This window comes from Anoplopoma fimbria, chromosome 24, assembly GCF_027596085.1.
Source record: "Anoplopoma fimbria isolate UVic2021 breed Golden Eagle Sablefish chromosome 24, Afim_UVic_2022, whole genome shotgun sequence".
Classification (NCBI taxonomy): domain Eukaryota; kingdom Metazoa; phylum Chordata; class Actinopteri; order Perciformes; family Anoplopomatidae; genus Anoplopoma; species Anoplopoma fimbria.
In genome coordinates, this window is record NC_072472.1 from 3294326 (window position 1) to 3307566 (window position 13241).

The 13241-nt window shown below is 37.0% G+C and overlaps 1 protein-coding gene across 1 annotated transcript; it reads right to left on the reverse strand.

The window, feature by feature from the left end:
- Window positions 1–37: 37 nt before the first annotated feature.
- On the reverse strand, window positions 38–11885 carry slc22a21 (solute carrier family 22 member 21). The gene is made up of 10 exons (XM_054625216.1): window positions 11435–11885; window positions 9640–9743; window positions 8054–8208; window positions 7773–7944; window positions 6357–6483; window positions 5102–5199; window positions 4047–4261; window positions 2967–3149; window positions 2444–2579; window positions 38–397 (listed from the first exon to the last, which is right to left on the reverse strand). Exons 1-10 carry the CDS (start codon window positions 11831–11833, stop codon window positions 277–279), a joined length of 1710 nt encoding a protein of 569 aa, XP_054481191.1. The 5' UTR covers window positions 11834–11885; the 3' UTR covers window positions 38–276.
- Window positions 11886–13241: the final 1356 nt, after the last annotated feature.

The window sequence follows — 13241 nt, forward strand, 5'->3', positions numbered from 1 at the left end:
GCATCAATAAAGATATTCAGAAGTGAAAAGATATTCAAACATTGCAGATTTTATTAAAATGTATTTTTCTCTTAATTCTGAAACCAGTGCTTTTCGAAAGTCGACTCTGATTGTCTAAACATTACTTAAATTAGTCCATAAATATTTTACTTTTAACTACACAAGTATCTTTCCTACTGTCCTCACTATCCAAAACAAAAAATCCAGCGACAGATTAATCCTTTCAAGTTGTGTCCATTTAACAGAAACATGGACAGAGATGTGATGTTTCTCCAGTTATTCGCCAAAAGCCGGGTATCGGTGTGGCTCCTTGTTCAAACCATCCTTAGACTTCCTGTCAGCAGCGTTTTCCTTTTCTTCGCTGTGTGTGAGCGTATACGGTGTCTTCCGACAACATCTAGAGAAAAAAAGACCAGTTACAGGAATGATTAACAGACATAAAACAACTGAACAGCTGAACCAGCCTCCAAAAAAACTAAGAGGAAGTGAACTATTTTTAAAGAAATGGATCTGATTCCCTGACTTTTTAACTTTTAAATATCTATTGAAGAGGAATATTTATCAAATGAATGAATTATTGCTTCAAACCTCACACAGTCTTGCTCAGATTGTCCTGAGTCAGCGTTGCTGGCTGATCTGTGACTTTTACACTTAAATGACAGAGATAGAGATATTACAGAGATATTACACGTTACACGACAGTTAGTCAGTAAATGACTGAGACTCCAAGTTCAAATTCAATAAAAAGTAATACTTCAAAGGATCTGTTGAGTGCAATATGCTGTACATGCATTGCAATATACTTTACATGTTGTGTTAAATAATTGTACTTGTGCCATGTAGATTTGTTTAATCACTGTATTTTTAATAAAAAAAAGACTGAGGATTGATACCATAGCATTATATTTATTACTATGATATCTTTTCGAAGGAACAGTTTAAAGAAAGTTAGATGAGTTAAAATGTATCTTAGCTCAGCACAAAGACTGGAAACGAGATCCGACTACCAGAAAGATGGTAACTGACAATTTGTTTAAGAAGAAAAACTACAGGTGAATAGAGTAAGACATTAGACTTTAGATGTAAAGAGTCTTTGGGTATCTAGAAAAGCGCTATATAAAATTAAAGTATTATTATTATTATTATTATTATTAAACTAACTTAATATTATACTTTGTTGACAAATGAGAGTCAAAGGTTTTTATTGAGAGAACTTGTGAGTATCTCTTCGTATCAATCCATAAATCAGAAAATACTGTCAAAGGCCATAAAATAATCAATTTTCTCCATGTTATTAGTAATATAATGTTGTATAAATCAGTCTATGATTGATATATGAACAAACCCCTCTGTGAAAACCTTTAGAATATAGAGAGGAATGAAACTGTAAAGTTTGGTGTATGTAAGAGCTACTGAAGTGGAGATTTATGGATCAGAGTCTGAGAAAAAACTTATTTAGAGAAAACGGCCTTTAAAGAAATGTTTTGTTAAATTACAGACATTTGAAGACAGGACAGGTGAATATGGTAAAACAATTAACAAATAGATATCAACATGAAACTTCACCAGTTGATTACTGAGATTAAGACAATCATTTTTTGTATAACAAAATTTCTTAAATGTTATGTTTTAATATGCAAATGAGGCATTATCTAATGCTAACTTTTGATGAATTTAGTAGAAATCTACAGACGCAAATAGACAAAGTGGTAAACCAAAAGAAAAACACCTGAATGTTTATTTTGGATGTTTTCTTTCGACTAGTCTGAAAGAAGACATCTGATGGAAGCAAAATAGCCAAAAATCTCACAATTGATCAGTTAATGAAAAATGATAGTTTTGCCTTTAGTGTCTCATCTTATTCCTGACTAAAACCAAAGTGGATAAAAAGTTTTTTGCTGCAGAGACCAAATGTCACCCTATTCATCTATGTTTGGTTGTGTTTGTTATAGTGTGTTCTTTGCCTTTAACTGGTTACACTTTGTGTGACTTATTGAGCAACTTTTCATCTTTTTATGGTTGAGCTGGACTGTAAAAAAGTCAAAGGGTGAAATGATTGTGTGCTTGCATGTGAAAATACAGTTAATCATATTGAATCTGTCTCTTCTGCAACAAATTAACCAGATTCGGGGAAAGACATAAAAAAAAGGAAAAAGAAAGTATTTTATTTTATAATATTATTATATCTGTCTGCCAAGTACAAATATTTTGTCCAAATTGACATAAAGGTTAAGTTTTTCTATTAATTGAAAAAAATGTATTTTTGATGAGCTTAAAAAAAAATTGTCTTGTCTACATTTAAAACTAAACTATAATAAATAAGATAACTCTTAATGATAGTAGGAAATTAAACTTTTAATTGAGAACTGCAGGAAACTGAGAACAAACGACCGATCTGACTCTGTAATAACGCTGGTCTCATGTGGGCGGTCGGCTGTCTTACCCGGGGAAGTGTTGCATGTGATCGATGGCGTCGGGCAGAGGCATTCCATAGCTCTCGGGTAGCAGGAGACTCAGCAACCCTGACAGAGCTGTAATGCTTCCCATCAGGATGTAAGGCAGTGAAATGGAATAGCTTCCTGTGGCAACACATTAAAGAGGGAGGTCGGTGAAAAACAACAACAAAAAGACAAAAGGTGGAAAGCACTTCGATGTGGCTGCATCAGTAGTTTAAATCCGATCCGCTAAATCTTAAAAGAAACTTCTACATTTGAACTGAAAGCTTTTTCAGCAGACCGGTCCATTATGTTTTTGTTCTGGTGACTTTTGTTCTTGTTGTTTTGTTTCTGTCGAGGCACCAGCTTCTTGTTAGTCTTCTTGTTTCTGTCAGTTGGGAAAGAAACAGCTTTTTCCTCACAGTTCATCCAAATAATTTCACTCACTTCCATGCAAAATTAAAGCGCCGTCAATTCAGAAAAAGAAGCCCTTGTCAACCAAACGGTACATGAACATGAGAGCATTCTTACTTAAGTAAATGAAGTACGGAGCAATGATGCTGCCTATTCTGGAGGCCATGGAGCAGGCGCCCACCGCCGTGTTCCTAACCACGGTTGGGTAGAGTTCTGCTGTGTACGCGTACACAATCGAAAACGCCACAGTCACGGCAAATTTCCCCAACATCTCAAGCGTTATGCCGAGATAAACCAGGTCTAGAAGGGAGAAAGCATTACATTGTCAGAGGTTGAATGTGAGTTAAAGATAAAGGGTATATTTGCCTGTTGAGAATTTAGCATCTGATCATTCGATATAAGGAACAGTCTCACGGCAGTTTGTAAAATAGTCATGAAATTACATCTATTTGTTTTGTGTACAGGGACGTGAATTTTGTTTTGTGTCCCTCGCAACAACAATTCTTTGTCTGGACTACATTACGTAAAATCAACAAAAGTAAGGTTGAGGCAACAAAACCAGTTACTTAGATTAAGGGAAAACATCACTGCTGGCCTTAATATAACTACGTAAAGTTAGGTTTAGGCAACAAAACCAACAGTTTGATTTAGGCAACAAAACCTCTTTCTATAAAAGCACAAAGTGGTGTCGAACACGTCATGGTTGGTCTTAAAATAACTACGAACAATTAGGTTTAGGCAACAAAACCAACAGCAAGGTTTAGGCAATAAAACTGCATACAGTTATGTTTATGCAACACATACAGTTTTTAAAACTGACACCAACAGATTGATTGAGGCATAAAACTTCTGGTTGCAAGTCCTTTTTTGGGACCCATTCACTCCCCCTCCCAACATCCAATAGTTGTATTTTTCGAAGTAATTCACTCTGACTGTTACTTTGGCACAGCGATGCATTTAATTTATTTGTGTCCACCACGAATAAGACTCCTAATTGACTTTCCATTGGCATTATTTTTGTCTGAGCGAAACGAAAAAGAAATCCAGACAATTTGTGTCCCTGTACACGTGACCAATAGATTGCATTTCGTGACTATTTAACGAACTGCAATGACACTGTGCTGTGTATAAATGAACAAACGAGAGAATGGACACTTTAATCTAGTGTTAGAACATTGCCCATTTTAAGTGTCATACTTGATGGTATGAGCTTTATGAAGAGTAGAAACAATCCACCCATGAAGAGCGTTGAGGAAAGACTCAGTCGTCTGGAAAACCAGCGAAACATCACCCACGACAGAATGTAGGCTGGCATCTCGACCACGGCCGACAGGAAAGAGTTGAAGTATGCGTTCCCGTGAAGGTTTGCCGTGTTCAGGGAAAGAGCAAAGTAAGCGATGGCCACAGTGTTCCTGTGGGGATAGAAGGTTGTTATCATAGTGTTTCTTGTCTAAAAATTACCCACAGAGTCGAGTAGAGGTGCTTATATGTGCTTATAGAACTAGGGTTACGGTATCGTAACCTTCACTCCCTGCTGTTAAGGGCAGCTGTTTTCCCGTAAAAAGCACTAAAAACCTTATTTATGCCAACTGCTCAGCACAGATGGACAAAGTGAAGCAATAAGAAGCTAAAGAGCCATATATTCCCTGAGGAGACCAAAACAAAGCAAAAAGGAGTCATTCAACAGTTGCCCAGAAATACACCTCTAAATCTAAAAGCTACGAGCCATGCTGCTGCACGTATTAGCTTAAAAGGTGATATGTTGTTGTTTTTTCAACCTGTTATTTCCTAACTCCAACAGGCCAAAACAAATGTTGTTGTAGGTTTCAGACATGTAACAGCATGTTCTGTATTAATGACATTGAACAAAACCATTGAGATGTAATGATCAGAAAAACCTTATACTTCTGCATCCTTGATTTGATGTTTTACTGTATGAAGTCCTTCAACTTTTGATTTTCTGCAAGACTAAATGAAACTCTTACTAAATCAAAGATAATGCATCACATTTGGTGAGGGAGTAAGCACAGGAAGAAAGCAGGTGCATACTGTGCAGTTATAAAACCTGGTTTTGATCTGAGTCGCAGGCTTCACAGCACCTGACAGGTCATTATTTGTTGTTAGTGAAATGGACTGACATGTGGTCGAGGTGATGCATGAACAGAGACTGCTTGTGTTTTATATCTCTACGTCTGTGTGCTGGGGGGTCACTGTGCTGAATGTGGAGGTCAGGTGGGACAGCAGGGACTCACCAGACCAACCACAGCGTGAGAGAGATCCAGCGGATGTTTCTGGAACGGAGCAGGTCACAGATGTTGTGGACCTTGCTCCCCGCGCATTGAAGTTCTTTCTGTGGAGCAGCAGAGCCGGAGGAACAACAAACACTTAGCGAGCAGAGCCATCAGTCTAGAAATAATTTCATTAGACAGACGCTTGGCGAATGCGTGGACGCTCGGTGAGGGAACACATGCATGTGTGCAAGTGTTCACAAATGTAGTACCAAGACGTCAGGCTTAATGGAGGCAAAAGTTCACTGTGTAATGGAAAGCTGAGGGGGGCAAAAACATTCTTGTAGTAATTAGGAGAAGATGGAGAGTAAAGCTGGTTTATTTTTCCACTGTTAAATGTCCCACTTGGGATCTGGTCACCATTATTTAAAGAACCAATCAAAGAGATGCATATGGAGATTGTTTTTGTTGATCAGATGATGTATCATTATCATAATTTTTTAACTCTCTGATATCATTACCAGTATCAGCCTCAGAAATCCAGTGTCGTCCAGGCTGTAATTAAAAACATGCATTTTTCTTCATTCCAGTCTTCATTCCGTTCACATTTTGTATCACTTGTTTATTAGTGCTCCTACCATAAGCAGAATTATCATATTGTAATTGTAAGATATTAATGTGCCTTGCAATTTTCTTGGATCGTCTAGTTCCTACATTTTAATACTATATTATACACTGCTATAACTGCCATTACAAGAAAGAAGAGCTTTGGGCTTTCATTCACAGAAACACTGTCTCCGGAGGAAGGAGGAGCGCTCGGCTCCCGGCAGCAGCAGCGTCTACTCCTCCTCCTCATCCTCCAGGAGCAGAGCTTCTCCTCTCTGCTCCTCTGGTCCACGCTGGGAGCCACACCGACACTACACTGCTGGAGACCCAAGACGTATTGCTTGGCCCACTAGAGGAAAGGGAGTCACGACTGAACCAGAACCAGGACCGAGAGGGGCAAACTGTCAGACCCTGCTGCAGTAAAATGAGAGGTTTTCTAAAGGGAGTCTTGTGCTCAGAAACACTACCACTTTAGTCCACAGGTACCGCCAAAACCAAACCAGAATGAAAGTTCCTCGATATAACAGAGAGATGCTAATTTGTCTTGCTAAATATATGTATAAAGAGTGACATATCATGATTGTTTTTTGTGTAAAATGCGAATAACTCCATGACCTTGGTATTTATGCAGCTTTATCTTACATGAGCCATTTTTTTTACAGTGAGATCTCACCTGCAAAGGACCGAAGATGACCGGCGGAGACTCGATTTTGTTCCTCTTAGCAGCATTTCTCAGTATGGCCTCAGCCTCCTCCACTCTTCCCTGAGAGAGCAGCCAGCGAGGAGACTCTGGGATGTACCTGCCTCATTACAGGACAGAGAGAGACACCGATGGAACAGAGGAAAACATACCGTACAGTAAAGGTACGATTGAGGTTTTCATTTTACCTGGTTTTCAGTCCTTATAATGCCCAATCGAGTGCCTCGATATAAGTAAAACATACCTAGCAATAGCTGTTAACTCTTTATAAAGTTGGTATGAGCTGATGCTATTGTGGTTATTAGACCACATCATTATATATTTATTTATTCATATGATAAAAATGTAACTATATATATATAATTGGTTAATTATTGATTATTCTGCCATATATTTTATTTGTTTAGTCTTCAAAACGTAGTGGAAAATGTCGATCACAAATTTCCAATGGTCCATCCATCTTCAAGTGTTTTGTCTGACTGAAAATCAAAATCCCCAAAAAATATTCATTTTACTATGAAAGAAAATCTGCAGATATTCACATTTGAGAAGCGTGATCATTTTAATCTTTGGCTTTTTGGTTTACAATGTGAGTTAACAACGTATCCTCATACAACGGTACGTATGATATATTACCAAAAACTGCATTTTTCTACGAAAGACAGCAACACGTGTCAATTTCAGCTCTTATATGCGTGCTGTCTTTTCAAAATAAATTCCGTCTTCACAAGAAACAACTTAGTTAAATTCAGGAAAAGATCGTGGTTTGGGTTTAAATAACTAAAATATAGTACGCAAGTTACGTGACAAATAAATCAACGTTGCCTCTTCGTTTCACACGGGGAACGAACATCTGTCTCCTGGCTGAAAGCCTTGTGAGTGTTTCAGCGGTCTTTATACTTCCTCATTCATGATTACGTGGAAAACATACAAAAAAATGCTCTATTATTATGTTTCATTGGTGCAAAAGGTCCCCATCTGTAGATAGACCATTTTATAATCCATAACAAATGATTAACCAGAGCCCACTTTGAAAATCACAAATGTAATCACTTGTTTCAACAATCACTTATCATATAGATTCAGATTTAGTCTATTAATTCTAAAAAAGGTGCAGAACAATCCGTCCAGATAGTTATTGTTGAAGGAATGATGCCGATTGACTGATTGACCTGCCTGAATCTACCAGGTACTCTAATCACCTGTCAGCACTGCAGAAGAAAATCCCTGAATTAAGTCACATGAACTAGAAATAAATAGATAATAACAAAGTCCTCACACACACACACACACACACACACACACACACACACACACACACACACACACACACACACACACACACACACACACACACACACAAACACACAAGCAAACACACCTACCTACCACCAGAGAGGCACATAGAGGAAGCCTGGCAGCGTGAGGGCGAGGAGGAGCATCCTCCAGTCTCTGATGAAGTAAGCAAACAGCGGCAGCAGAATGTAGCCGGCTCCGAAGAAAAGATTCACACCGGCTGTGGAGAAAATCGTCCGAACACCTGGGCCCAATATCTCCGTCCCTGATGAACACAAGGAATAATGAATGACACGTTTTTTTTGCATCGTCATGACACCAATTGCAAATCGTCTGAGAATCGATTGAGCAGAGGCGAACTAAAGTAGCCTTACCGAGCACGAACGCAGCCACATAATTGGAGATATGTCCCAACCCAACAATAAAGTGAAAGACGCAGAATATGGTCCAGGACGGAGAGAAGACCTGACACAATGTGAACACCGCCTGCACCCCCATGGTGACAAACAACACGATTTTTCTCCCGTACCTGAAAGAGACAAAGAGGGTAACAATTATTGACCAAGTAAGCATGCTGGTTATTTGGAAAGGGCAACCAACTTAACTTCTAGTGCAGTGGTTCCAAAATGTTGTTTTTTTCTTTCTTTTACTTGCATTTAACACCCCTAAAAAAGTTACAAATCCATGAACAAAACTCTTAATTTGAATGAAGTGAATCAGCTTATTTAAATAGTCGGTTTTCTATGAAATCCACTTTTTTAAATGAATATAACTCATCAGTTTCGTCACCATAAATCCAGTGATGCCATCTTGACGGATTCTATTTTTGGACTTTTGGAGCAACACTCCAGGAGTTGTTGGAAATCAGGCGGTAAACATCCGGTACTGCGGATTGATGATGCGAAAGTGTTTTAAAACTTGCATCATCTCTACTGACCAGCAGGGGGCGACTCTTCTTGTTGCAAAAGAAGTCTGATTGTATAGAAGTCTATGTGAAAAGACCCTAGTTCTCACTTGATTTATTACCTGTCAATCCCAATAAGCCCACCCTAAATCATACCCTGCTTTATGGTCTGTTTGACTCTAAATGGAGCATCATTTACTAAATGAACATCATGCTGTATTGAAGAAGACTTGAAACTAGAGATTGAGACCATAAACTCATGTTTACAATGTTTACTGAGGGAATAAATCAAGAGAGAAGTAGAGTCATTTTCTCATAGACTTCTATACAACCAGAGGAGTCGCCCCCTGATGGACAGTAGAGACCATGCAGGTTTAAGACACTTCTGCGTTGGCTCCACTTTTTAGAACCCGGAGGTTGCCACCTGTTTTTTTTACATCACATATTGCAACTCTTTCTACATTTATGGCACGGTATATAGGATTTGGTAGCATTTAACGTGAGCCGCCGAGTACGTAATCGTGGTGATGCTGTTCGACTCACTCAAGACGCCATCCTTACCACAATAACACTATTTAATGTGTCGGCGAACTATGGTGGCCTCTCTCTAGAGCCAGTGTAGATATGAAGGGGCTCATTCTAAGGTAACCGAAACCAAAATATTCTTATTTTAGGTGTTTATACATGAATGAAAACATAGTTATGAATATTAAATTGAATTTCTGCTAGTAGATCCCTGTAAATTCTACATTTTGTCCTTTGAGGCACATTCTTTATGGGCTTAAAGGTGCATTTTTCTTGCAGTTTTACTCCGACTTTTACTGGAAACTATGAAAAGTACATTTTAATTATTAATAGATCCATTGACTAACAGTAGAGAACACTTGCTGCTATGTTGAGATCTCAAAGAGGACATGGAGTTAAAGGTTATAGAGGCAACTTGAACGGATTAGCCTTTCACCTACATGGATTGGTGATTTGGCAGAAAACGATGCACAACGATGTGTTCGTGTGAAGCATTGAGTTACAAACTAAAGTTAATATTTTGTCCCAAACCTGTCAGAGAGCTGTCCTGATATGAAGGAGCCAGCGAGGACACCACAGAAGAAGAGGGAAGAAGTCAACGGGCTCTTCCAGCTGTTGTCACACACCAGGTCCCACTGCAAACACACAAACAAAATCAAATATTGAAGTTGCAATTTCTTCGCAAGAAAAACATCCACCGCCTTTAATAATTACTATTTTAAAAGAGATAAAAACAGTATAATTCAGTCACCAAACATTTTATTTACAGTTGAAATAGTTTTTAAAATAAGAAGAATTAAATGATTCAAACTTCCATTAAGTTGATGTCCACACAGTGTTGCATGACGGGGAGAATACTGTTGGATTTTAGATGTTGTGCAATGTTTTCCAGTCCAGAAAATCATCAGTGACCCTCGATCATTATTGAACTCTGAATATTGAGTACGTCTCTCTGGAGTTTACTCAATGATATTCAAGTGTTGCTCAGAGGAACCTTTGTCTCTTTCAGTTTTCTATCTGGTTGAATCATTGTGCATCATTTTGTGCTCCATGTGCAAAACATATATATATATATATATATATATATATATATAAAGAAATAAATATACTATTTTATGCAGAATTTTAAATGTCCACTTTTGTTGAAAATGATTTCGACTCAATTATTTCATTTTTAAGAGCTTATTTTCTTGTGTTCTCTCCCTGGATATCGATTGGTATCTTCATTAGCATATTCAAACATATAGCCTATTTAATGAAAGTTCAAAATTCAAACACTTTCTACAAGCTTAAAGCATGAAAGACATAACAACATATATAGAGTAGTCCTTCCAGACATCTGACTCAAGCTTTTTGTGGGAGAATATTTATTTATTTATTTGTTTTAACTTTCATAAGTGTTCTCATAATGTATCTAAACTATGTTATTTTTAACCAAATATTTATGTAACTTTAAAAAAAATGTTAATAAGGGCAAATTTTCTTGTGTTGTTTCACTGGATGTCTATTCAAAACATAAAGCCTGATCTAAAGAGGGTGGACAAAATATTAGAAACACTTAGAAAAATGTGATCCATCCTTCTTGTATAATGTTTTGGTGGATGATACATTCTTGTGCAGATCTTGAAAATATTTTTAAATCTATTTACATTTTTTGTAGTCAAGAATAATCAAGATAAGTTATTGAAAATCAGCGGGATGCTTGTAGTAGTTAAAAAAGTTAAAAATAGTTAAAATAGTTGTTGTTTTTTTTCTCTGTCTGTAAATATAATATTTCAGTTATTGTTGTTTTTTCTACTGTTTTTTTTATTGCTTATTTATAATACTTATTTTTTATTTTTTATTTTTTATTTTTTAGCTTGTCGTTCTTCTACTATGTCTCTTGTGTGCACTTTACTCTATGCTGTTGTAAGCCTGCAAATTTGCTGCGGGACTAATAAAGGATTATCTTATCTTATCTTATCTTATCTTATCTTATCTTATCTTATCTTATCTTATAGGGCCACTGCCAGGACATTATTAGAAACACTAAGAAAAATGTGATCCATCCTTCTTGTATAATGTTTTGGTGGATGATACATTCTTGTGCAGATCTTGAAAATATTTTTAAATCTATTTACATTTTTTGTAGTCAAGAATAATCAAGATAAGTTATTGAAAATCCCTTTAATAATCATTGACAGCTATTTGACAGGTTTATATAAGTGGCCTATACATTGTTAATAATTGTAATGTGTGTTTTAGTGACCCAGTTCATCATGTTACCCTTTTTAAATGGTAACACAAGCAATATTAATTCACTGAAGCTGCAGCCTCCTACACCAACCTCAGATATGATGGTGGAGATGTACTGGCTCTGGTCGTACTCCCATCCATCCACACAGCTCTCAGTGGACACATTGGAGAGGTCGACATCCACCCCTGGCAGCAAGCCTCTGTCCGAGAACACCTTCACCTCCTCCAGCCTGTACCTGGAGCACTGGCTGCGCACAAGCATCCCACTGTGGCTCTCCATCACCTGAGGGATGCTGCTGTTCCTCCACAATGCGGTCAGGTTCAGGTGTGCAGGGATTAGGCACTGGTGCTGAGGTGTGTCGGCGATGAAGACGATGGACATGCCGGTGAAACCATTCGGGACGACGGTCAGACAGAGCAGGACGAACACCTCCCTCTGGAAGCGACCCCACTCCCCGAGGAAGGCTGTGGCAGCCTCATAGTCGGTCATGATGTCTGTGGTGGAGGCAGAAGCAGCAGACTGGAGGACTTTGGACGGAGTTTATCACTAAACCATCCCACCGAGCACCACCCGCAGTTTCTCACATTTGGCTGCGTTTTTTTTTTTTTCCTAAATGAACACATTTTGATTAACTGACCTGTTAGTCTGTCAAAGTAAAACCAGCCCTCCTTTTCTACTGGATATCCATGAAGGTCAACATGTTAGATTAGATTGCATTAAGAGCTGAAAGAGATAGTCTTTCTTTTGATGTTCAAAAAGGTTTGTATGTAAAAAGTCAGCTAACATTTACATACACACACACACACACATATATATGTGTGTATATATATATATATATGTGTGTGTGTATGTATGTATGTATGTATATATGTATGTGTGTGTGTATGTGTGTATATGTATGTGTGTATGTATGTATGTATGTATGTATGTGTGTATATGTATGTGTGTATGTATGTATGTGTATGTATATATATATGTATGTATGTATGTATGTATGTATGTATGTATGTGTATGTATGTATGTATGTATGTGTATGTATGTGTGTATGTATGTATGTATGTATGTATGTATATGTATGTGTATGTATGTATGTATGTATGTATGTATGTATGTATATTTGTATGTATGTATGTGTATGTATGTATGTATATGTATGTATATATATATGTATGTATGTATGTATGTATGTATGTATGTATGTATGTGTGTGTATGTATGTATATGTATGTATGTATGTATGTATATATGTATATGTATATATATATATATATATATGTATGTTTATATATACACAGTAAAATCGGCAGTGTCAATTTAACACTTAAAGAGTTTTAACATTAAGTCAGTGAACATATGGTCCTTATCTACAGAGTGTTAAAGTTACACTGAACATAGTGTTAAAATTTCAGAGTCAATTCAACTCTTTTAAGAGTTAATATTTTACACTACGTTACACTGAGAAGTGTAACTCAAATTTAACACTATGGTGTAAATAACACTTGTAGTGTTATTAACATTTGACACTTTGACACTAAGTGTTAATCAAAACTAACTCGTATTAAGTTACTCTACATGAGTGTTAGACCTACTTGACACTTAGTGTTGATTACGAAATAACTCCAAATACAGTGTTGATTTTTAACTGACTCTTGCCAGTGATAAATTATTTACTCCTGTATTCACTCCCTTTTAGTGTTATTCTTACCTAACACCTTATGTACAGAATAACAATAATAAGAGTTTTTGCATTTACTATGTCCAGCTAACACAGTTTACCCAGTAAAACTCAAAATGTTTGCAGGGGAAAAACAACAAACACCATTATATCCATGTCTTAATAACAATTTATTAAAAATAATAACAATATCAATTTTTTATAAGGTTTTGAGATGCAAG